The 25,552-nt window shown below is 34.0% G+C and overlaps 1 protein-coding gene across 2 annotated transcripts in view; it reads left to right on the forward strand.

Annotated features, from left to right (window-relative positions):
• The first annotated feature begins 2,320 nt into the window (after positions 1-2,320).
• LOC133176250 (opioid-binding protein/cell adhesion molecule homolog) overlaps positions 2,321-25,552 on the forward strand; it is a 32,082-nt gene continuing 8,850 nt past the window's right edge. The window contains exons 1-3 of one of the 2 annotated variants that reach the window (XM_061311402.1): positions 2,321-2,629; positions 22,403-22,512; positions 23,978-24,182. In XM_061311402.1, coding sequence (XP_061167386.1) covers positions 2,575-2,629; positions 22,403-22,512; positions 23,978-24,182 — 370 coding nt within the window. In that variant the 5' untranslated portion in view covers positions 2,321-2,574. The remainder of the gene's footprint in view (positions 2,630-22,402; positions 22,513-23,977; positions 24,183-25,552) is intronic. The other variant, XM_061311409.1, reaches the window with a different exon arrangement.

A 25,552-nucleotide genomic window follows, 5' to 3' on the forward strand; every position in this document is an offset into this window, starting at 1 on the left:
GTTTTTCAGTTTCTTCATGGTGATATGTTGCGTGAGTTATACGCTCTCTGGTTATTTCATATTCACAAATAAACGAACAAGGAACTTAGTGTATATAAGACGCAGTAAACGTCAGTGTCAACGTCTGTCATTCAGCTTGTTTAGTTTATTATTGATCAGAGCGAACAGCTTTAAGATCATGATAAATAAATTTGTTCATTAGTATATATGTGACGTAATGGATGCTCGTTTACTTATATACATGTATAGCACGAGTTATCCTAATACATGTACTAGTATATGTACTAATATATAAGAGATGTAGTATTCTACTTATGTAGTAATATCTTATCCTGAGAGTGGAACTGACAGCCTCCCACCGCCACCCCACTCCCTGACGCGTTTATAAGTCTTTGAAACTTGAAGAGTCAATGTATTACTATTATATATGCAACAAGTGGTTGAGAAGCAATTAGCTATATATTAATTGAGGCTATTTCTGTTCTGAGATTTTGTCTATTAAGCGAAGGATTTTTTGGTAATGCGAGTGATTTTCGTTCTAGTTGCCATTTTCTAATATTGAATTTTGCTACAGATTGTTACTTTGCTTGGTTCTCATAAACAAGGGAATAGAAGGTTGCAAGGCTAATTTAAGCACGGAAAGCGAATTCCTGATTGGATTAACACGACGTTAATTGACAAAACATTTACAAATAGTGGCATTAACACAACATGATATATGGCGTCTGAGGACAGCGAAATCAATTGTATCGGCTTGTCGCGCTGATCCTCAACCCCTGTGTCAGGGGACCCTGTGTGTCTGGGTACATTACAGGAAGTGTGGAGGAAGAAGTGTACGACACATATATAACAGGCGTGTTCGATAAAGCATCACCGGAAGCTCGTACAGGTTCATCGCGATGGTTTTATACTCCTCGTTTACATTGTTTGATTTTTGTTTTATGACTTTCGGGATTTTTTTGTGTTCTTTAGCAAAAAATCAATGAAAACTCTACCAAGATATGCTTCTGTAAAACACTAATTTTGTTAAAACTATCAGTTAATTGTTAACATGTTTAGCTCTAGAAATGTATTTCCTAATGTGTCTAATGCAACGTGAGCGCTCCGCCGTATAGATAATATTTAATCAGTTATCTTTTAATTTGTGTTAGACAAGTAGAGTTGTTTTATTTCTCATTTTTATTGTACACAATATATGTAAATGAGATTTTTATATGTATATCGCTTATACGACTTTTGGCGCAACACATGATTGGGAGAAAAAAATTGCCTTTGATAGTTTAAAAAGGGTCCCCTTTCAAGTCTAACTGTCTTCGATTCTAAGTTTGGATACTTCCAACTTGACAGTTTCATACAGTATCAGACAGGCCTCTTGTCAAAACTAAACGTTACCCAGTGTCTGAATCATAAGCTCTTCACGAGATCTCGCCAGTTCACGTCAATCATCTCGCGGCTCATCTCTTCTCCAAATTCTCCATCTCTTCATTAAAACAGTAACGAGTCGTAAGCTTCTTTTCAAACCTCTCATTTGACGTTTTGGGTCAAAAAAGAACATGCAAATATTAGACGAAACACTGGGGCCTTGTTGCAGTGTTTGTGTGGCGTGTTTTTCCGTCATTGATATCAGACGATAAGGTTACTCTCGCGTGCTTTTTGCTGAAGGACGAAACCTCTTCATATGCCGTGTCAACTCTAGCAGCGACACTTGTGTTCATCTTGAGAAAAACTCATGCAATTCATTTGTTTGTATCAAAATTTTGAAATATGTAAATATTATGAATTTGGGGAGATTAATGCGAAAGTTTGCACTCTTGTGGATAAAAATAAAAACGATATAACGAAGAGATGTTGACAAGAAGTTTACAGATAGAAGTGTGATTTTTTTTTCTGTTAACCAATTTTTGTTTTATAACGTGCCTTGTTTATCTTTATCAGACTTTTAAAAATGCATGCTGTGTAAATGTTTAAGACGGCATAGAATTTTTAATGATGTGTGCAAAAAAACCATGTATGAAAATCGGTAGAGAATTATTGGTATGAATTTTTGTATGAGGCCTCCTTTAAAAACTTCTAATTCCCGAAAAACAACAAATTCCTTAATCTCAACTTTTTATTTGAAAAGTTTTATGAAAAAGCCATATTCACAGCATATGATATAAGTACATTATTTTGCATCTTTTATATCCACAGAAAAAAGAAATATTTACAAATTAAAAAAAATGAGTTGTGTTTCGAAATTAACAACTGAGTGACATTTTGACGAGATGGGGAAAAACTCAGATCCTTGGAGACTTAAGAGAGCCATTTCGACCTGAATTATGTTTACTCAGTGGCAAGGTGCCCGCTCATTGGTCAATCGCCGTGAGAAACTTAACAGTAGTGAGAGAGGCGGGGCGCTCGATCCGGGAACACGCAGTGTTCTTTTTCTCTATGATTGTCAGATTGTAAAAATGTTGTGATCCGGAATGTTAACAAACCAGAATTATAAACTGTAAACCTCAATGTACGAGGTGGATTAACTGTTATTAGAACATGGAATTGCTGTGACCGGGGGATCGTTTATCATTGTTAGATATGGGCGAGGATCTAGTGTGGTGGATCACATTTAGTTTGACCCTATTGAGTAAAGGTAGGGGTGGTTGTTTTACACAATATCGATAAAACAAGAAGGTTGAAGAAAAAAATGCCAAAATACACACAAATATCTAAATGAATCTATTGTAAAACTTGTCGACTTCTTACCGTTCTTTTCTGAATTTTGTAATTTGTTTTATATGTTTAAAGATTTGACTTACAATTTAGGTGGGGTTTTTTTATGATAAACAAATTTCAGTATCATTTTATTTCTTAATGAATCATTTCGATATATTAAACAAATTACTAAAGATTTTATTGAACAAAGAGGAAATTGATAAGATTTACTGACAGGTGCAAAGTTAATAAACACTGCATATTAAACACTTTTAAGGAACTTCTCAGACAGGATTCCAATACAACATTTAAATTTGTAGAATACATGTATATTAAATGATTTTCATTTTTTTAATGAGTTACAAAGTTTATTTTTCTTTCTTTAATAAATTCATTTCATTGTGCATTTTCATGGATTCTATATTTAATTTCCTTTAAATTTAGACGAAGTACCAAAAAATCTATATACATTTACTGTACATGAAATACCTGCGCTATATAGTGGCGGAATGTTAAAATCAACAGAGCGCTTATTACAAAAGCACAAACAGTTAATTCTTCCGGCCAACTTGTCATAAGTAAACACATTGATCTATGATCGATGGTCTGTATTTTTGTCTGTGAATGAAAACCGACAAGAGACCACAGCGAGGAGCAAATTACCTCCTCTGGTCGTCTTTGTTACCCACTTCAGGAGAGTTTTCATGAAGAAATAAAGCATTTTATTTCTGTGTAATATCCAAACAGCGGGTCGATCTCGCACGACCCATAGTTTGATTGAAATTAGCTCGTTAAAGAAAACAGAACGAGAAGCAGAATTCCCTGTTGCTGTCTTAAGACAGTACGTCAGCATTTGTTGTTTAAGGCTTTGGGATATTATATGTTATAACCAGTGTAACAGTTTCTTTTTTCGAGTTCTTATTTGTCAAGAGACTTTGAAAAGAGCATCCCATCTTACCTATCTTTATTGTAATTCTCCCCCATAAATTGTTCAATAAAACGTTTTATTCTTTAATTTCCAATTATTGGTGGATCTTCATACATGAAGTGTGTTCAACCCACTCAGAGAACCACTGGGTCCATTTGTCAAATTCTGGGATACACGCATACATTTCAGCGCCATGCATTTGGAAATGCAAATAACGATTCCAAATTCGAGACTCCTATATTTGTATTTTTAACATTCTCCAAAGTGTTTCATTTTTCTTTGAAAACCTCGCTTCAATCAAAATCTAACAATTTTCATCAAAAAATTTGTTATGCCGATTTTGTAAGAGGATGTAATTTTCCCCCATAAATTGTTCATTAAAACGTTTTATTCTTTCTAATCATTGGTTGATTTTCCTACATGAAGTGGTTTCAACCCACTCGAAGAACCACTGGGATACACACTTGTATACATTTCAGCGCCATGCATTTGGAAATGCAAATAACGATTCCAATGTTGAGTAAACTATATTTTATATTTTTAACATTCTTCAAAGTGTTTCATTTTTCTTTGAAAACTTCGCCAAAGTCTAACAATTTTCATCACAAATGGAATATGACGATTTTGTTAGAGGATTTAAAGTTATATTGTTTCCATTATCAAAGTTTGATTAGTGAATATGAATGTTATCTCACACTTTCTTAAAACCAAATTAAGGAGAGCCAGTTTTTATTCCATTGATTGTTTTATCGTTTAATAAGAAATTGTATTTTATGTCAATTCCATTTTGATGTTATCTTTTCATTTTCGGTGAATTTACGGTCATCTGTAGACATTATGTAAAGTTCAAAGGATGGTGGCCAAATGACCGCGATCTTTTAAAGGTCAATTTTTGGTTCCTTTCTTCCTTTTTATCATATTTCGGTTCATATACAGAGTTATATCTTTTCAAAATCTTATACATATAAAAGTGTTTGGTTGCCTTAATTAAATCTTTCAAAATTGCTGCTTTGTTCTGCATGGAAAATTAAATATGATAAAATGTTTCTTAAAATTGAAAACAAACTCATAACGTCAAACTCATGAAATTGGTAAATAAAACACTTCTCTTTCCATGTAATATATAGAATCTTTAGATCTAAGTTCGTTACAGTGATATCCATATGCTTAAATTAAAAGTGAATTTTTCATGACATACCGGTATTTCCATTTGAAAAAAAATGACGTTCATTGAAGGTTTGTCCAATCATGAAGTCTGTAAATCTGGAAGAGAGAGAGAGAGAGAGAGAGAGATGTTTGCCTGCCCCTCTTTTCTACTTCTAGCCGTGTATCGTTTAATTGTTATATAAAGGTTTCATATGAATACAAGGAACAAGGTACAATTAAGGGGTTTTCCGGTCCCTTTTCGTGAAGACTCTTAAAACAGTGCGATTGTTTAGACCAAACTTTTTTAAAAGTGAGCATTAAATTAAGTGATGGCATTTTAAAAAAGTGACTATTTTGTTTAAATTGCCATATTTTTTAAAATAAATTTTTACGATTATTATCTGTAAAGTTTTCTTTAAAATATTGCAAGATATATCATCTGCCAAAATGCAATTACCCGGTACATTTCTGAAATGTAACGTACAATGTGCCGAATGGGAGTCAAAATTTGACCTCACAGTACCTTGACCTGAAAGAATAAGACATTGAACGCCATTAATTTGCTATAAATTAACAAAAAATAATAATAATAAATAAATAAATAAATAAATAATAAAACCTGGCAATTGATGGGTATCTGTTATGATACCTAGTTCTCTAAAAGTCAGATAAATTAATAACGGTGTTATATCTTACACATTTTTTGGTAAATATTTTTCTTACACATTTTTTGGTGATCGACAAGTTATATTCAAACTTTATCATTCTTAATAGATAGATAACAATTCCTCATTTTTAGAATCCCGTCTTAACATTTAAGATGATAATTTTTCACCAGTAGAGATATTTACTTTTTATATTATCTTCTCTGTTGTCATGATAAGATATTTTCATCAAAAGTCGTTAATCTTTCTGAAGCCAATTATTTCCTTGTCCTCCTCGGCGCTATCACCCTCCCACCGCTTTAACTTTCATTAACATTTTCCGAACTAAATACATTACATAATTGCTATTTACACTCTTTCTAAGATAACTAATATTAGTTCTTTTAAAAAAAAGAATAAATAAAAAGAAGCCATATTTAAGTGATTTTTTTTTTCGAGAATTGGGATTTCTAATTTTATTAGAAGATTTTGCATCAAAGAAAAAAAATTCTATATCCATACGTGCATGTAAGGCAATAATGTTACACGTATAAGTAGATTCATTGATTAGAATTAGGCCCTAAAAATTGATTCATCATTAATAGAATATGTTCCTAATATAGGAGCTGCAATGTTTGGTAATCCACTTACCATAAGATTTTTTTTGGGGGGGGGAGGGGGGGTGAAAAGTAAATCATGTAAAAAGAGTCTTGATATAGGTTTTTTTCCCACTGGTGAAAATTCAGCCAGAAAAATGTCTTTAAAAGAATAAAAAAAAAAGAATGTATAAAGCAATGAGTTACAGGGGTCATATGTTACACTCTATCAAAGTAAACGTGTAGTTTGATACAAGAAATATCTCCATAGATAGTGAAAATTTCAAGACATTAATTTTTTCCCCCTTCTTTTCTTGGAACCCAAAGTTTACAAGTTGAAACTTCTGAAAAAATATATGTATCATCGTTTAAGGTTAAGGCCTTTGTGTGGTAATCCTTTCTTCATTCTTGCAATAGACTTCTAGGTCTTCCTTGCGATTTTTGGGTCACTATGTCTTTTAATTATTTCCCTTTATGGCTGTATTGGTGGGATGTGACCCGTCAACTCAGGTCTGTCTGTCCTTGGGTCCCCAAGGGGGATATACAAACTAAGTTGCAGCTATTTAAAGGTCGGTGAGGTTAAGTATGGTATCTCACATAGGCAATAAACGGAAATAGTACTCGGAATCGTTCATGTTCCCAGGAATTGATATATATTTCCTCTCAACGGTGCCTTATCATTGCATCCTAAAATTTGCTTGGACATAGTTGGACCTTTTTCGACGCAGAATGTCAAATATTGAAGAATATTTGTTAGATTGGTACTTTTTGAAGGTCTCTAGTTTAAATCAGAGAGTAAGATGCGGTAGATTTTTGTCACTCGAAGAAAGTTTGGTGATAAGTATTTAAAATGCCAAGTGGATTTTTAAAATGTTTGTCTAATAATTAAAGAAATTTGAAACAAGACAGTAAGGTGCAAAATTACGATTTTCAGATAACAGCGAGAAAATTCGGCTATGTTATCCCATCAAACTCGGGACTGCACGTGCGCTCGTGAAGTCTCCACGATAACGCTCGTCAGCGCTTATGCCGACAGACAATTAGAACTGTGCAAACACGTCAACGTTATCTTCTAACTGTTTGTTTGGCTACCTAAATCAGAATACTTATAAAGGGGAAATAAAATTTTTAATGACTCCTATCAAAGATCACAAACAGTATATACGTCTATTAGTCGTTCATTAGAGGGGATCATGTCTATATGGGTGGATCGTTGTCCAGTCGGTTTGAAGATATAGCCCCAATTTTATGTTGTTGACTCATCATTACAGCTGATATGACTGTCCGTCCGTGAGTGTGTTTTGTTTTCAATATACTTGACTTTGACATGTTCAAATTTCTGAAATCTTTTATTCCTGCCATATTGAAATTTTGATTTTTACAAGTACCTATCATGATTGAGTTTTACACCTACTTTTTTAATTCCTCGTTCAAACGTAAAAAAAAAAACTCGTTTATAGAGATAACTATCCATGTGAGAGTGTGTTTATGTGTATTTTTTTAAAAGAAAGAATACCTAAATGTCAAAGCAATAATGGACTCTTATATACATATAATCATTGGGCTCGATTTCAGGATGGTGTATTTTGCGTATTTTAAAGTCTTTTTTAATATGAAGTTTTTAAAAATGCTAATTTCAAACGACACACAAAATATACCATCCCAAAACGAGCGTCTTTGATATACTAGTATATACAGATATATTTTGCACGTTCGTCCCTATTTCAGACTTTAGAGTACATTATTTGTTGGTTCTTCCGACGCCCATTCACATTAAACGTTTGTAAACAGAATTCTATAGATCGTCTCTGAATATTTCGCAATTTATTTTCATCAAGCATTCGATTTTTCTAATTCCGTTTTATGATCTACATTAATTATGCAATTGAACAACTTAGACCTCCTACATTCTTACTTCCATAGGCTATAGAAGATATTTTTGTTCCAAGTGTTTGTATGCAAACATAAACCAACCTTAATGTATTGAACAAGAAAACACCTTACAATTCCAACTAAGGACGCTTTGTACATTGACCTGAGGGTTCTATAAGACTTTGCCGCTTTTGTAGACAGTAACTTAATTGCTGGACAATGACGATGTCCAATCTATGGAATTCCGCTGTTCTGAAATAGAATTACAAGGGAAATGGTTAATAAAACTTGCACCAACAAGTCACTAGCAATCACTGTTAAACGGCCGGAATTTTGTCTCAGTTGATGAATATGTTAAGAAAGTGTTTGTCTTGTAACTTGACGGACAAAAAAAAACATACCCCCTTATGATAAAGGATAATGTACATAACGCACTAAATATATCTGTTTAAGGAATATATGCATCTTTCAGTGTTTATCAACCTAAGGACACGCGTGCTCCCTGCTTTGTTATTGTTTTCATAATCATCAAATAAAGAGATATTCATTCCTGATATTAACATTGTCTTTTTTAGTAAAACTGCTTTTATTGTCGCCACTTCCTTTTGGCGACTCTTTCCTCATCGAGATATTCCATTAAAACATTAGCCACACCCACTGACGTCATACGATCGTATTATGAAGGTAAAACCCTTTATTTCACTAGAATGGTCATTAGTACTGATATATCGGTATATACCTGTAATTAAGGAATCACACATGGCTACTATTTCTTTTTAAGCTTCTTGACGAAAATGAATTTATGAAAAATCACCAATAAATTAAAAACCAAGTTTAAACTGATTTTTGTGTACATGTGTAGTCAGCTGGTATTGACTCACTTTATTTCGTATAGGTACTAGTATGCTTAACATCATGCACGACAATAAAAAAAAATTATAAAAATGTACAACACAGTTCGAACAGACTGTATTATTCTATCATGAAGTTTTTCTTTAAAGCCATCTTATTCAATATGTTTTAATATATACAAATATACCTGAAGCAGCAGATGAAATGGGAGTTTTTCGTTTATACACTAGCCTTCATGTAATCACACAAAATTAATGTATATATCAATCATTAAATAAATCAAATGCATCAATATCCAGGAAAAAAAACTTTCAGGACAAATTAAGTGATTTTCATTTCTTTCATGATCAGTAAAGCAATACAACTATCGACCTTTATCATAGTATAGATTTACCTTATATAATTAAGATTAAGTGCGAGTTTGCTACCAAGCCTCGTCCTCGTTCCTCATCAGTATCATCAGCATTATCTTAATATGTGTGCATTCAGGGTACGCATTTTTTTTTGTCGCGACAATATGTAAAGCCTGCCCCCCCCCCCCCCCCCCCGCCCCGAAAAATACTTTTTGCAAAAATGCGATGACTTGAAACTAAAATTAAAGCTGTACATTTACGAGTTTTACACAAATATAATGGGACTAAAGTGAATTTGATTTGTTTCAAGGAAGCATATTCTTTTAGGACTTGTTGGAAAACTCCGTTTTAAAATCACCGAAGAATTTTCAAGGATATTTGCTCCCTTAATTACTATTTATGCCCCGCCATGAAGATTAACAAGTCGTACAGAGATTGAAATCGTGTGTCGACTCAATATGAAATAAAAGACTCCACAGGATCTACCACATCTGTTTCATATTTGGATGATTTACTGACTTCAGACGTTAATCGCCAACTAACAACTACATGTATATGACAAAAGGGACGATTTCAGCTTTTCCATCGTCAACTTATCTTATGTTGTAACATTCCTTTGCTAGTTGCATATGGTGTTTATAACTCCCAACTGATTCGGTATGCTCTGCGAACGATAAAGTTTTGAACTGAGAAGGCTACTGACATAAGTTGATGTTACGGGGCTTTCAAAAATCTTATTTAAAGTCAGCATTTTGCAAATTATGTCGTCGTTATAATGACCTCGTTTGCATATTCAACCCATTGTTGGGTCGTAGTTTGACTGACAAGTTTCAAACCAAGTTATAAAACTTTTTTTAACTAATTTTGTCTACAGATTACTCCAATGACCTGATCGATACACAGGGTTCACAGCGGTTGTGGCCCGTCCACAGGAGATGTTTACTCCACCTTGGCACCTGATCCCACCTCTGATGTTCACAAGTGTCCTTGCTTTTTGCCATGTTACAATTTGTATTTTTCAAAGAAATTATAAGATCGGCTACTGTTCTACATGTATATCATGCTATTCATATTTTTCTGATTTTATACATGTAACTTCCCCTAATATGACATTGATCTCACCACTCCTCATTTTGTGTTTGCCTTAGTTTCAAAGACATTGTTCAAGACGTTTTCATCAAACTTCATACATTAATTTTCACAAATTGAGAAGAACAATTCATCTTCGTCAAAATGTCCGACTTTGGCCCTTCTTATGTCCTTTAGCTTCGCTTTTCAAGATATTTTAATCAAATAAAAAAGAAACATATTGGTTGGAGCATATCAAATGTATTATAATTTCTGACCTCATCCTTCTCTATGAGCTTGATGGGAATGTCATGTGTTCGAATCTCGGCCGCGACTAACTTAAGTCGATAAAAATGCTCGGCGCTTTGAAGTGAAAGTTGCGGGTCTTTCGGATGAGACCTTAAAAACCGAGGCCCCGTGTCACGGTAGGCGTTTGATAAAGAACCCTCACTGCTCAATGGCCCTGAGTGCCGAGTAAAGGTCTAAGTTTGAAGCCCTTCACCGCTATATTATGAAGTCTCTATATGAGTGAAAAAATCTCGAACGGGACGTAAAACAACATACAATCAATCAATCAATATATGAGCTTGACTTTCGTAACTCCTTGATCTGTACTTTAAAAATTTTCAATAAAACTTCATACAAAAAAGCTTCATACATGTACAAAGATACATATTTGTGAGAGTAATTCATCTTTGTCAGAATTTTCTGACCTCAACTTTCCATAAGACAATTTAGGACACATGCTCACAATTAAAAAGTTGGATGCATGGATTGGTATACTTTTTTGGATTTTTTTGGTCATAGTTGATGCATCTATTTAATCTCTAGAATATTAAGAAATTGTAGAATTTTTTAATGTAAATATAGTTCAAAGTAATGATCTAAAACCTAGCATTTTAAAAGGTCCTAAATTCAGAAGGCCTAGATCTTTCAAATGGCGACAGAAATTGATAACTATTGTGAATTCTGTTATGGAGTATGCTAGAGGATGAGCTAAATTTGAAGGAGAATCCAGAATGGATAAAGCGTTTCAGATACTAGTATATATTAAATAATCGCATTAGAAAATTGAGGGGCAATATGCGAACTATCTATCCCACCGTTTTCAGAGGACCAGAAGTGATAAATGAATGAGAAAGACTACATGAAAATATGTTTGGTTCCAGCTGACAAATGCTTTACCAAGCCCCAATCCTGAGTCCTCACCAAAATATTAACTGATATAAAGGAGAAACTTCAGATGTACTGTGCTACAGCATATTTTAGAAGTGGTGTAAATCAAATGTGGATTCTAAAAAACTCCAAAGAACTTTTGGAAAATTTAAAATCCCAAAAATTTTCAAATCCCAATAGCATCAAAACATATGACTTTTCTACGCTTTATACAACCATTTCTCACGATTAATTAAAGTGCAGGCTTTTTTGATATCATAGACAACTGCTTCCTCAATAAAATTGGAACTCGTAAATTTTCATATTTTGTGATTGGTCATCTACAAAAACACTGTGTTAAATAACATTCTGATTCTACACACAAGTATTCTGAAGTTGATAATAAAAAGATGCTGGAGTTCCTCATCGGCAATATCTACGAGGGTTGTCCAAAAAGTTCGTGGACAATGGCGTTTTTGTCAAAATGAATGGTTCAAGATATGCTTATTGTATACCAAAATATTAGTTATGAAAATCCAAATCGGAATAGTTTGGTCTTTATTGTTTGAACTTAATATTTTTGTAAAAATCTTGGTCATTAAAGGTCGCCGATAGTGCGCACGGACCAAGGTTAAAATGCCATGAAGTTTTAAATAATGTGATCTGATTGAAATGATTATTTTCTTTTTAAAACGAGTCAAAGTTGAATAAAAATTTAACATATCACAAATAAAGCGGTTATCGCCATTTTCTGATACCTTTAGTATCGCTTACTAAATAGATAATGAAAATATTAAGTGAAAACCGCAAGAAGTATGTTTCAAATATTGACAGAAAAAGCGACGTCGGCCATCCGAACGGGACAGCGTCCAATCATACGATTATGGTTAATATGGTTGAAACGTCGTCAAAAACAAAACATTTATTCAAACAACTTAAATTTATATGAAAATATTGAGTCTAGTGATTTGTAATTGGTGTATACTATTTTTCAACGGTGTGTAAAATTTCGGAGACACTACAAGAAGTGGAAAACCACTGTTATTTGATGAAAATAGGATATATTCCTATTCATGACGTTGTTATAAATATAGCGCCGTCGGGCTGGGCTGTGCATCCTGTGTTTACGAAGTGGTTAATATTAAGACGCTCGTAAATTATTGTGTACTGTTTTGAATTTTAAAATTTAATTTAATTATAATCTATACATAGATAGTATTGCACACATTTGGCAATGTGGCATAATAAAGAAAAATAGCGTGCGTCTATGAACATGAGATAAAAATTCAAAATTCATATTTCTGACGTTGTCATGAAATAAGCGTTACGTCAGACTGCCCCGTGCGACTTGCATATACAAAGTATTTACACCTATAATGTTCAGTAAATAGTGTGCATTGTTTTAATTTTTTGTACATTTACTCAATCATGGTCTATATTAAGATATTATCGTACATGTTTGCCATTGCGGACTTTATAAAGAAAATTAAGCATTTGTCTACGAACTTTTTGGACAACCCTCGTATGTAATTTTTGGAGATCAAGTCTTCCGACAATCCGTTGGAATTCCGTTGGAATTCTGTTGACTTATTAAGCTTTTCCATACGCTACTTCCCTTATTTATGTAGTAATATTCCACCATCACCAGCATATGGTGTTTATGTCTCCGAACTAATGCAAGAGCGTGCTCTGGGTACTATCAATTTTTAAACCGAGGCAAACTACTGACAAATAATTTTATGTTACAAGGATTTCAACAACCTCGTTTAAAGTCAGCTTTTTGCAAATTCTGTGGTCAATATAATGACCTTGTTTGTAAATAAAACCCTTCTTTGGGTCGTATTTTATCTGACATGTTTCAATCTATTTGTTAGGTCATTGCTTTTATACTAAATTTGACTATGGAGTACTTCGTATACCTGAACAATATAAAAGGTTCATGGCGGGCGTGACCGGTCAACAGGGGATGCTTACTCCTCCTAGGCACCTGATCCCACCTCTGGTATTTCCAGGGGTCCGTGTTTTTGCCCTTTTAACTATTCGTTTTGTTTACTGAATTTATGAGATTGATCACTGTTCGTTATCTGAACCTTTTATTTTTAACATTCTATGATGTTCAAATTTCTTCCTTTCTGTCATCACCCTAAGGCCTATAAATCTACACAATTTTTTTTATCACTTTATAGGACATTATAGGGGAACTCTGAATGAAAATGAAACTTCATGCGGCTAAACTTATTCAATTTACTTATATTAACATATACAGGCACAATTGGTATGAATCCATGATTTTTTAAAGTTGTTTCAACTATCCTACCTTTTCACCCATTTTCCTCTAAAGTTTCTTCCACTGAATTCCATAAAGGATTTATTTAGTTCATACGACTCCAGAAACAGATAAATCTCTGCGAGAGCATTTCAATAGTAAATGCTTAAAATTTTATATCAACAAATTTGCTATGGATAGGAAAATAAATTTGAAACAGTAAGATTTCATTAGCTGTTAAATACACCTCGTAACCATACCATATCACTATAGTCAACGTATTAGTTCTGTATATTGTTTAAAGTTTTATTTTCGCTCTATTACACTCGGAAACAATAATATTGCTCGTTTTAAATTAGACTAAAATTGTTCAAGAGATATCTCTTATTTGAATTTGCCTCTTTTTAAATTCGCCTACTTGTGACGAGGGCGAAAGAAGCGAAAATAAAATTGGGCAAAGATTTCCTTGAATTTAGTTTGAAATAATACATAATTTGAAATAATATAAATTAATATTATTCTTTTTCCCCTCATATTTAACTATTAGCTCCGACCGGAAAAAAAAAACAAGGTAATGGCTTTAATGTCTCATGAACCTACTTCTATGTAATTTTAAGCACTAATATATGATGATGTCCAGTCTGACTTTTTGCAAAATTTTCTAAGTGATTTTACACATAGAGATGCAAATGCTGCTAGTTTGATACAAATCAAATGAACTTTATTTTCATTTTTGAAACTGCAGCAATTTTAGGGAATAGAATTGCAACATCTCCTTTCACTAGATGACTCTTGCCATGAAAACATGAATTAGGTCCGCTAATGAACCTACCGTTATGTGTACAAAATGATGTTCCCATGGTTAAATATGGTTGTACATTGTATACATTTCATTTAGAGCAGAGTGGACCCCAGTGCTTCCGAAACCGTCTTTTTGTGTACGTTCGTCCATTAAGAATATTTTAATGCTATGGGCAGCTTTTGATTGTGAGCTTTGTCAAGGAGACTTACTCTGTCAGACAAGTAGCCATTCATCAAACCCCCGAGATCTCGGCTCGTGCTGTCTGAACTCTTTATCTCATGGTGTTTAAGTAAGGAGCAACGGCTCTATCTATTTCTACACCAATGGTGTTTAACATAAGTAATTAGGACCAGATACATCTACTACTCTCGGAGGAACTGTATTCCATTTTATTTTTGCACCCAAAAAATTCTTGTGTGGCGCTGGAGCGTCTTTTTTTTCTTGCTTGTACTTGAGACCGAAATATTATGGTCAGTCCTGAAGGATGCGAGACTTGAGAAATATTTGTTGATGGTTATAATAAGTCTGGGAATACTAGTATGTTTTTGTGGACTAAGTTAATGACTCTGATAGGAAAGGTGCAAAGTCTCCCGTCTGAATACCACTAATTGTGTATTAAGTGAGTTTACCTCGGGGTATTTTCACGGTCTCGGCCACGTCTCGCGAGAGTTCTGGACGTTGTTGGCATTTTGCTTTATTCACCGCTGTAAAATTACACCTTATATTAGATAAAACGGATAATGTCAGAAATCGATACGTATTGTTTCAGTGTATTGTCAAATCTGGGCGATAACTAAAGAATCCGGCAATAAACCAAAATGGTCAATATATAGACCTTCGACTAAAGACCGGAACATCACGTCGTGTTTTGTGACCATTACATCCTCGTTATTAATCTTCCCAATCAGAGCAATATCGGCAAACATTTTCTGAGGTGTTTTATATTTTTTATAACGCTTCGATGAAATGATAGCGTCTTGTGCTTGATTTATAGCGGTGTTTGAATGGGATTCTTGATTTCAATAGTATAGCTCTCCTGCGATGAAGCGATAGGGGGATGTGTTTGTGTTTAACTGAATAAGAATTTTCATCAGCGTAGTTTTATCTAGAAAATCACAATTTGAAATGTTACACATGTTGGATCTATGAAGGGGGGTTTGTTTATGGTGGTGATAAGTATTAAATGATCAAGCAAAGCAAAAAAGCAAGTCTAAAAAATGAAGTGAACATCGGATATTTCATCACCTCCTAATGGATATCGATTGTGAGTTTAAGACTCATTTCTCGAGCATACTGATGCATTAGATATATACATGACAGAAGTCTTGACATGACACAAACAACTCATATCTTTTTTTCAAAACTTTTTGCACAAAAGAAAACTCTTTATTGAGGACCCCCCCCCCCCTACCCCACACGTTGTCTCCCCAGCAGTTTCTCTCCCGTAAAATAGCAATATATAGTTGTCCCTTATTATCTCGCATAATAAGTGACTGTGTGACGTATAAAAAGTTTACAATGTTCAAATTAAATTAAAAAAAACTTTTCTAACAAAGATCTCAAACAAACAATCGATAATTTTTTCCCCATTTGAGATAAGATCCGTCTTTGGAACAATCGAAATGCAGATATCAAATTTCCTCTGGGAAAACGTATTCTGATCGAGTTTTAAGCTAACATTTCTATAAAAACATTGACATAAATAATTTGATTTAAAAACTTTTTTTCTGCGTAATCAAAATAAATATTAAACTTCCTACTTTTTGCTAAACTTGCGATATAAATAAACAGCTTTAAAGCATATTATGAGTTTCTTGAACTTAAGTAATTTATGAAAGACATCCTTTGTGCGCTTCGGACAAAATGAGATAGATCCCCAATTTTCTAAAAGTAATTCATCTCTCGCTGCTAATTTGGTTCTATTGTGAAAAAATTAAGAGAACAAATTCACAACTGTCCTTGTCCAATGGAGCTTTTCTTGAAAGCGAATCAATGAGAACTCGTGTAGCTGTCTTTACGAGAACAAGTTTTATGATGGTAGAATGATGTTCCAACACCATATCGGACATTAATTGGAAAGCGAATCGGATCTAGACCATCTTGGTTCTGTTATTAGTAATTTGTGTTTTCCGTTTATGTACAGTACCCTTGGGATAAGAAGAAAAGCGCCATCTAAGTTAAGTCCAAGCAGAAGAAAGGGAAAATGACTAATCACCCGTGAGAGGGTTCACGAGTAAGTCCTAACCGTGTGGAATCCCTCGGGGTCTTGTAATTATCCCTCACTGTTAAGTTGATACGCGGTATTTATTAAGTCTGTCTATACGATACAGTATTATGACACTTAAAGCCGTCATTGATTTCATATATTCACTTTTACTGATCATGCTAATAGATTTTATATGTATATTTCTTATCATTAGAGCATCTTACAATCACGCACACTGGAACAGTACGTTCTAGTAATGCTAAATAAATGGCTGAAAGTCTAATAAAATCCCCTTCGGACAGACCACGTTATGTTTTAAGTCATATGACAAGTAATAAAGCAAATCTAGTTACATCTTACTCACGTACATCCTTCGCTGTGAGACCATGTAAAATGTACTTATATGCAATAAATACATGCATAATATTGGAGATCACGCTTATGTAATAAAACGAATCATACAAGATAATAAGATAGAGAGATTAAGGTATAAAACATCGTTAAAACCACTGTTGCGGTGTCTAGTCCGTAAAGACAAGATATGAAAAACGTTTTGAATAATTTATTACTTAAATGACTACATGCATCATTAATGCAAGATTTCTGACAGAAACTACCAATCATATCCACTTTTTTTAGGTCGTAAACTTTTGAAATTTTCAGTTTCTTCTCTGAAACGGCTGAACCAATTCCAACCAATTTTGGTATGCAGTATCTATGGGTAAAGGGAAATATCATGAATAGTGAATTTCATAGTCCCCATCTTCCTTGGTCCTGAGGATTGAGGCCACAAACATCAAAATTGATGCAATCTTCAAAAAATACTCGTCATTACTCCTGGACATCAATCAGTCAAACTGTTTGCATTATTATGATGCATTTTTGATGTCGCTGAGTGAAGAAAATTTTCAAAGTTGTAATGTGTTTTCAAGATATACATAATCAACGTTGCCCCAGCCTTTGTCTGAACCTAGTACCGTATAATGAATTATCATTGACGAACTAAGACCCATCATGGGCCATAAGCCCTAGAGATCCAAAAACATTTTTACAATTTAGTAAAGGGATAAAAAAAAAAAGAGCTCATTATGGTTATTCAAAAAAAGTTCGTCTGCTAGACATCACGAGTAAAGATATTTTTAAAGATTGAAAGAACTTTAATGGTTTTGGCCCTGCCTGGCAAGCCCGGGGCTTGGACAACCAAGATAAAAAAAAGGTTGTGTTCTCTTCCATTCACGTATGATATATATTCTGAAACTTGATGAAAATATCCAAGAAAACGCACAACAGCCCAACATACAGCTACGCACTGACATAGTAGTGATACAAAAACTCTCAAAATTACAAAAATAAATAGATTTTAAAAAATATTAAAATAAAAAGACGTCCATAGGATAAAATATCACTTGATTGCATTGAAATGAACCAGCTTAATGGATTACACAGAGATTGGTATGTATTTCGTATGGTAGAAGGTGGTATTTGCATAAGCCTGGACGTTATAGTTTGGACCTGTGACAAAATTTTATGGAATTCTGCGTCCTCTGTGTGTTATTTTTGTCAACACTGCAAAATCTTCAAAATGGAATGAAGTCTGAATCATGTTTTCTTTTTGTAGAAGAGAACTTAGTCTTTAAACAGGCCACTATTATGAAAAAAGATCAATCAAACAATTTTATTGTAGAATAAAGTGATAATGCCACTTTCGAGGATTCATTATAATTCGAATTTGTTGAATATGCCACATCTGTTATAATTTCAGCACATACAAGCATATCAATTGGTTTTAATTATTAGGTTCAAATAAAATGTGTATCTTAAAATTGAACGTTGTGGCGAGGTTCAATGTCCTTTTGCATCAACATTACACGGGTATGTCTAAATACCCTCCAGAACTTGGCATGAATCTGAAACATAAAAATAAAAACATTGTCCTGCCAATGGTTCCAATATCCCTGAGCGTTACGGTTGCAGTGTTCATAATGCAGCACTAAGACATGAACAGTTTTAAATTTTAATGACTATAGATTAGAAGTTTATTATACAAGTCTATACATAAAATTAATATGTTTTGTTTTGTAGAAATTTCAGCTGAAGGTACCAGAATGCAGAATAAATGGAATTTTATTCTTGCTGTTTACACGACACATAATTTGATATAGTGTTTTTATGTAAAAGTTTTTCCCAGCATTTTACAGAGATCCTCAGAAAACCCTATACCAAAATCTTCCATCATGTATTTTCATTGTACATCCTGCTAAAGTTCTTACTTTTTTAATCATTTCTATTTGACTTTTAGGACACTGCCTTAAGGATACTACCATTCCCTATGATCTAGAAGGTTTGCGCATGCGCAGTCATCACAATCACTATAGGCGAAAACGTACTCCAAAATCTGCTAAAAATTAAAGCCTTGATCACAAATTACGTTTCTTAAACTTATAAAGACTGATGTTTGAGCTATCAATATTGAAATCTACGATCACTTTGTTGTTTAATTAAATTTAGCTCTCGCCTGTAGTGTCTTGTGGTTTGGCACTTGTCATTCGTCTCTCATTCTCAAGCAAATGCTCTGCGACTTTCTGCGCGAGTAAATGCTCATTAGCTGACGTACAAAGGGCGAACAGCATGATGCACTGAGGCACATAGAACACACATGCACTTAAAGAAATGCATATATTTTCGCACACGTAGGTTTCAATGATGACACTTTTGGAGGCACTTTTTAATACTCAAGAGAATATACATTTTTAATAGAAGGTGTTCTGATATACACGGTAATTCTTTGTCAGAGGATGATCCTCCTGTAGTTCACTCTTTAATTCTAATTACTGCAGTAATTCTAATTACTCTGTGGTGATTCTAATTACTCTGTGGCAATTTTAATTACTCTGTGGTAATTCTAATTACTCTGCCAGGTGTGTTACAATTTTTAAAACTAGATGTCCAATAATCTCCAGGCTTCAAATGTCATTCATAGATTGTAGTTTCATATTGAAATTGCACGATCTAATCTTTTGTCGTTGAAATTTTATATCCATTTAATATGATAATATGACAGAGCGAATTAAAAAAAAAAAAAAAGAAATGCCAAATATCAGAACACTTTGTAGTCCTTCGTCAGGTATCAAGGTAAAGTACAATGAATATAGAATCTAAACCTGACGATCTGAGAAAGCATTACGTCTATTATATTTTATCTATTAAGAAAATGTAGTCAGAAAATGATAAAAATCTGTTTGATTAATGGCGTAGCTACATGTAGCAATATACATGTATAAAAATGAGGCTGATCTACGAAGTAATGTCAGATCAGATTCTATTTGTTTTGTCCTTCTTGAAAAATGAAATGAACAGAGACATATAATTTAACATTATATTTTAAGGATAATAAGATAATTTTGCTCTTCGCTGAAGAGTACAAATCGTTAATGAATGAAATATTTCATAATTATTATTGTTTTTATGTTTGATAAGCAAATTGCACACGTATTTTCTCATATATTGTTCCCTAATGTCTAAAAGTATAACACAAACAGTTCTAGCTTCTGTTACACTTTTTCAAGACTTTTCACTTAGAAACAGTAATTAAGTCATCTTGTCTGCAATTTCATGGATACGTAGGCCAATTTTGCCTTCAAGAAATGAAAACAATTATTTGGAGACGAAATGAAAACAGACGGTAGTCGTAATTGTGTAGGACTTGTCTAAATTGTTTATTCTGGAAATCAATAAATTGTATCCCAAGGTATCCAAAAACTATTTACTCTCCCCATTGCTGCCAGTTAACCGCCTTCCCCACGCGATCTTGTCATGGCCAGGGAAATCTAAAATTCAGATTCACTAAAACGTATTTGGGACCTCGTTCTTGTGTCTCATGCTCACACTTACCGTACAACTATTGGTCACGACATCGTCACTTTTACCGTAAACCGCTGGTCACGACATCAGCAGGGCTTCCGGTGATTCATTGTTGCGTTTTATATGATCAAAAATATATTTTATTTCAGTGGGGGAAATATACCATTTATATATGTGATACAAAAAGAGAGAATAAAAAGCTCATTTAAAATTTAATATCATATATATTTTTTAAATTATGTACTCAGAATGAAATATAGTTTGAATATGCCTGCGTTATTTTGGTGTCTGTGTACTTACTCGATGGCACACACTCTCAAAAGACACTTCGGTATGTTTCTTTAAAATAAAAGACATTGTCTTTACTAGTTTATCGAAGAAAATTGTACGTGTTTGTATTTTAATTTTTTTCCTCTTTCTAATAAATACTCTATTACTTGTATTTTTATATTTTTTCGACTTACACTCCAGCTGGTTTCATCATTTTTCTTTATTTCTCGAGATATTCTTTGATGTTAAAATGACGTAAAGATGATTTTCCTTGCCAAAAATCCAAAGATTCTACCAAATGTTACATTATATAATTAAATCTTAATTACTTTATTCTAATCTCTATTAAACTTGACAAGCCAAATTCGTTTGTCTGTATGTCTGATGAAAGTCTCGGGGGACGTCAAAACTTTCTTTCTCGTCGCCTCTTGTGTCGTGTTAGGGCGATAAAAAGGCCCCTTATGTCGTTAGAGAAAAAAGATGCACTGAACGACAACACGTTTGTGACACAAAAGATAACGTGATGAAGCTCTCTGTCTTAAAGGAAAATTGAAATTACATGTAAATCCATTAACCCCGCTCTGTGAATTCGATTATCGTCAAATATACGGCTAGGTTGCAGTAGTAAATAGCTTTACTACTGATTTGTTGATGGTGTAAGGGGCCCGCGTAATAAAAACTGGCAAGATATTTTTTCCCCTTGAAAATCATAAGATCCTCCAAAAATCGATGGTTGTAAGCAGTTTTATGACAGGGGAGGCGATTATATCTCTTTGTAAACGCGTTTCAGAATATTTTTACGTTCATACGTCATTGTACTTTCTTCCTATGAAGAATTCTTCCTCGGTGTTCAGAGTGCGATAGTTTCTGACTATTTCCATCATTTTCATATGAGTTTAATAATTTTTTTCGCCTTAAAAAATTATATTTAAAAGAAATGTTTTCCGTCATCTCGATTCCGCGTTGCAAGTAGGGAGGAGACGCTTGCAAATCCAGTCTTTCCAGATGCCACGATAGGTTTACACTTCACAACACTTATAATGTATGCTAAATGTATCTTTTTACTCTCAGAAATATTGCGAAGGTGGAATACTGGATTTCATTATTTTGATATGTATGTTTGTATATTAGCAAAACATTATAAGTGTTGCTAACATATCTATTATAACATGTATAACTTATGAAACCTAGTGTCTGTGGAAGTACATTATATTATGTACGTATTGGTATATCTACTATTTATGATGAAGGGGTAACTTTGGAGAAAATAAACAAAAGAAATGACCCAAAGTGTATCACACTCTCGGCCACTGCCAGTTTACCCACGCATACTTTGCATAGTGAACTTTAAAATATTTTTAAGAGCAAATAATCATCATTCTAATTTTTTCCACTACCACTTCACTTCTAAAGAATATGTATAAACAATCTATAAAACATGAGTGACAATATATATAAGCACACTAGGTAGGGAAGGTATCTTAATACTTATAAAAAGTTGTTTGACTGTTCGCTTTGCGAGATGTTATTTTTTATGAGCGGCTTTTAAGTTTACTTACTAGTAAGATGACAATATTCGTAACGTTTTGGTTTACATTTTGAGATGGCTTCATGGTCGACTTCGTACATTACCCAATGTCCTTGCAGGTTTACCTGTTTACATAATAAAATGTTAAATCCTCTTTTCTTTAGATATTTTCGCTCTGGAGCCGAATTTTGATGTCCCAGTTATCAACATTACAGTCGTAGTGGGTAAAACCGCCATATTGCCGTGTTCGGTTGAGTTTCTTGGGGAACATAAGGTACAGTGCTTTACACTTAGAAACTTTTCATGAATCTTTTAGTAATACAATGTTGCTAAGTATCCACCCCTAGTGACATCACACATTCTAAACTGGTCGCTGAAATAATTCCTCTTAGAATCGACCTGCTTTACAAGCTTGACCTTGAGCTTTCATTTGGAAAATATTGGTCACAAGCAGCATTTACAGATGATTTGTCAGTGTAGGACCTACAGTCACTTGAGGATAGACTGATGATTTTTTCTTCAGTTGTATGAGTCGCCCGCGCGGCGCAGTGGTTAGAGCGTCTGCTCTAGAGTCGCGGAGTAGTTGATCCTTACGTCGCGGGTTCGAATCCCACTGCGGGACGTGGAGACCGGTCCTTCGGATGAGACCGTATAAACCGAGGTCCCGTGTCTCAGTAGGTGCTGGCACGAAAAAGATCCCTCACTGCTCAATGGCCCTGAGTGCCAAGTATAGGTCAAAATTTGTATTATTACCTTATCCAGCTAGGGCATAAAGAAGAAACTCGTGAACGTCCTTGATGCACACTCATGCAAGTTATTTAATATACGAGTTTCTGTTACTCGTCAAAAAATATGCGTCACATTAAGCATCCAAGACATAACAGACAGTATGCATCCCAAGACAGTGGAACTAAGCCCATTTTATACCCCAGACCTTTCGTACCCATATTTAAGTTAAGGTACAAAGAGTTTGGGGTCGAAACAGGATTAGCTCCTGTGTCCCAAGACGCAGAGTACATGTACGTTGTTGTTAGACTCGTCAAGGAAAGGACTAATGACATTGGAATAGGCCTGTTCCAAAATACTGATCTGATCTCTAAAATGGAACATAAAGGTCACAAGCAGAACTGATTAAAATCGAAAATAAACCTGCTAAAAGTCTTAAACTTGACCATTTATCCGGAACAAGTATATCTACAGTACATGTGCAGATATAACACTTTCGGAATTCGGAACCCTACTTCGCGTCATTTTGCTTTTAGCACAGCTATTGAATGAAGTAATTTATTAATTTGGTAAATCTAAAAGTTTAAAGAAGACTTCCAATGTAAACCCAGATCCTTGGAGCCCATGGTGAGCACTAGGACATAGATTAAAATTCCGAAATTCTAATTTTACATTTCTACATATCATGACCAAATATATGCATAGAAATCATTTTTACTGCCACTGAAAATTAAATATGGGATCCAATGGCATGATAGTTAATAAATAACCATATTTTGGGCCAACCGCGTCGAGATCGAAATATCAAAATTTTACTTTATGACATGATTAATCATATTGGAAAATAATATTTGAATTTCTCCTATAGATAAAAGATGTGACAGATGGACGAAAAAAAGTAACAACTATGCACCCATCTTTCTTTAGAAATAGCGATTTTAAGAAGCAGTCAATAAAATTTCAAAGTTTTCCTGCTGCAGCTATGTTTATGTTGAAATTATCATTTTTTGTAGGTTGTTTGGACGGATGAATTTTCAACATTATTGACTTTTGACATCAATCGAATCATTGATGACGATAGAATTGGCATTGATAGACCTTATACCCGAGATTGGAATCTTTTAATTCGTGACGTCAAAGTAAAGGATAGAGGGCGCTACATTTGTCAAATCAACACACATCCAATCAAAACTAAGCCAGTGGAACTCAATGTTTTAGGTAAGTTTTATATACATGTATATATTTTATGCAAACCGTTCACGGTAGCTCAGTCGGTAGAGCGCTCGCTCCGTGATCGGGAGGTTGTGAGTTCGAATCTCGGCCGCGACTCACCTAAGTCGATAAAAAAAATGGGTAGCAACTGTTCCTCTACATGCACTCGGCACTTTGAAGTGAAAGTTGAGGGTCCTTCGGATGAGACCTTAAAAACCAAGGTCCCGTGTCACGGTAGTCGTTGGCACGATAAAGATCCCTTACTGCTCAATGGACCTGAGTGTCGAGTAAAGGTCAAAGTTTAAAGCCCTTCACCGGTATATAATGACGTCTCTATACGAGTGAAAAATTCTCAAATGGGACGTTAAACAACATACAATGAATCAATCAGTCATATCTTATGCAACGCTTCTTAATTTTGTTCAATGTTGGGGTCTTACATAGTTTTAAAAGTCTCATCCCAAGGACCCGCAACTTTCACTTCAAAGTGAACAGTGCTAAGGAACAGGAATTCAAGGGAACAGTGCTACCTTTTTTTTTTATCAACTTAGGTCAGTGGCGGTCGGGGTTTAAGCCCACGACCTTCCGATCACGGAATGTATGAAAACAAAGGCAATAAAGGTTAAGTACATGTTACACAAGTCCCTTATACTTTCATTTTGATTGATAAAATGGATGGGAAGAAGCCACATATTATTTTATTAGTTCATATTCGAATATTCAATGAAAGTATTCGAATATATTAATTTTATTTTGATAAGTATACTCTTTGCGCCTTTTAGATATTCTTAGATTTCATTTGTTGTCCTCGATTCTAGATCCGATCGTATCTTTAACTAATAAAAGCTATGAAAGTACGTTTTGTATTATACATAAAGCATTATTGTACAATTCTTTACAACACCTTACTCAAAGCAAAATACATGTAATTTAGAAGATTTATAAGATAAGAAAGTAGTGAAAGAAATCAGGCGATCGAAATTGATCGCTAGTAAATTAAACAGGGATAATTCCAGCACTGTTCTAATCAAAATTTATTAATCACAGTATTTCTTTTTATGAAATCTGAAAAACACCGAATATTCGAATCTTAAATTCATATTCGAATATCAACTCATCGAATGAATATTCGAATATTCGTTGCCATCCCTACTACCTACGTATAAAGTGCTCAGTTGTTAATATCAAACAACAGATAAAAGAAAGTAAAATCGCTAGCGTTAAAGGTTTAATGTTTAGGTTTGTGTTCATGTTCATGATGTAGACATTCTCCGTAGTGTACTGCCTCCAGAGTTAACCCATTGTGATGGTGCTTACACTCAGCTTTGGCAAATTCACAGCTGAAACAGTTAAAAAAAAAATAAGTAAGCATTTTG

This window comes from Saccostrea echinata, unplaced genomic scaffold (genome assembly GCF_033153115.1).
Source record: "Saccostrea echinata isolate AGI-Se365-2 ecotype Australia unplaced genomic scaffold, CSIRO_AGI_Sech_v1 ptg000002l, whole genome shotgun sequence".
Lineage (NCBI taxonomy): Eukaryota > Metazoa > Mollusca > Bivalvia > Ostreida > Ostreidae > Saccostrea > Saccostrea echinata.